Below are 1,320 nucleotides of genomic sequence, written 5' to 3'. Positions count from 1 at the left end.
GTTTTTTTAGAAAATGAGCTGTTTGGGTGTCGTGCAGATGAAAGCTTTCAGTGGGCGGTTTCTGCAGCTCTGCTTCCATTTTTATCACAATGCATGATGCAATATGACTGTAAGACATTTTAAACGCGTCGTTGTTGGTTCTTCTTCTCGCTCGTTGGGTGTGTTTCCATTTTAAACGCCTCCTCTCCACCCTTTTATTTCAAAGATGTCCATTTGCTTGACACAGTGTGAGATATCATGCATTACCTAACGTCTGATCATAGAACTGTCCTCCTCCTCCTCCAGGTGCTGGGATACCAATGAGAACACTGCCCTCTGGTGGGTGATCAAAGGCCCGGTGGTGGCCTCCATCATGGTGAGACGGACCAGCGTTCGCTTTCTGTTTGGTGTCACGAACTCGCTCAAAGGAGGAGTTCACGTGTAGTTACAGGAGTGAAAATGATTCTTTTATGTAAACTAAGTGCAAAAATGAATGGATGAGTGTAGAAACTGACAGAACAGAACAACGAGCTGAGACAAACTAGGACTCTCCAGCTGACCGGCTCGTTACTCGCTGCATGTTTGACGCACATCTGTCGTCTTTGTGTGTTTGCCGACAGATCAACTTCGTCCTCTTCATCGGGATCATCATCATCCTGGTCCAGAAGCTGCAGTCGCCCGACATCGGAGGGAACGAGTCGAGCATCTATCTGTAAGTCACAGTGGAGTGTGTGTTCAGAAAGGTCCCGACTGTGAGTTTATACGATTATCCAGTGAAGCAGATTACTGAACAAATGTGGATTTGCTTAAAGAACGAGGCTGTGGAGTGTTTTTCTTATTGTCAGCAAACTTCATGAAAACACTGAAACTCACTGTGATCTGATCCTTTGTCTGGTTTCTACAGAGCTTAACAGATGTATTAGACCTCCACCTGGTGTGAGATTTATGTCCTAAATGAATCATCTCTCATGTCTCTGTAATGGTTCATACACCAGTATGTAGAAGATCTTTAACCAGAATGATGCTTTTAATGATAAAATATAATTATTATTATTATTATCTAGGAAGTTTCTATAGTAAAGCTCATTATTATTATGTCTTGATCCAGACGTCAGATTCTAGTTATTTGCCTGCATTCCTGAACAGAAACATTAGTTTTAGTGGCTGAATGTGACGCTGGATTCATTTCTCAGAGAAGCCCAGTGAGCTGCTCAGGTTCAAGATAAGCTTTATTTGTCACATTTGTACACGGTACAATGTGCAGTGAAATTACAGTCATGACTCGATAATCGACCCTTAACATCCTGAACCTGCTATCCGACAGGTTTTTAGGAAAAACCA

The 1,320-nt window shown here is 42.5% G+C and overlaps 1 protein-coding gene across 1 annotated transcript in view; it reads left to right on the top strand.

Annotated features, from left to right (window-relative positions):
• The window catches only part of LOC103361416 (pituitary adenylate cyclase-activating polypeptide type I receptor-like), a 28,320-nt gene that overhangs the window by 18,811 nt on the left and 8,189 nt on the right, over positions 1 to 1,320 (top strand). Inside the window, exons 10-11 of the mRNA XM_008287487.1 lie at positions 286 to 355; positions 600 to 691. Of these exons, the coding sequence (XP_008285709.1) occupies positions 286 to 355; positions 600 to 691 (162 nt within the window). The remainder of the gene's footprint in view (positions 1 to 285; positions 356 to 599; positions 692 to 1,320) is intronic.

The sequence above is a fragment of the Stegastes partitus genome, unplaced genomic scaffold, assembly GCF_000690725.1.
Source record: "Stegastes partitus isolate 25-593 unplaced genomic scaffold, Stegastes_partitus-1.0.2 Scaffold503, whole genome shotgun sequence".
In the NCBI taxonomy this organism is placed as follows: Eukaryota; Metazoa; Chordata; class Actinopteri; family Pomacentridae; genus Stegastes; species Stegastes partitus.
This window is presented reverse-complemented; position numbering and strand designations above follow the sequence as displayed.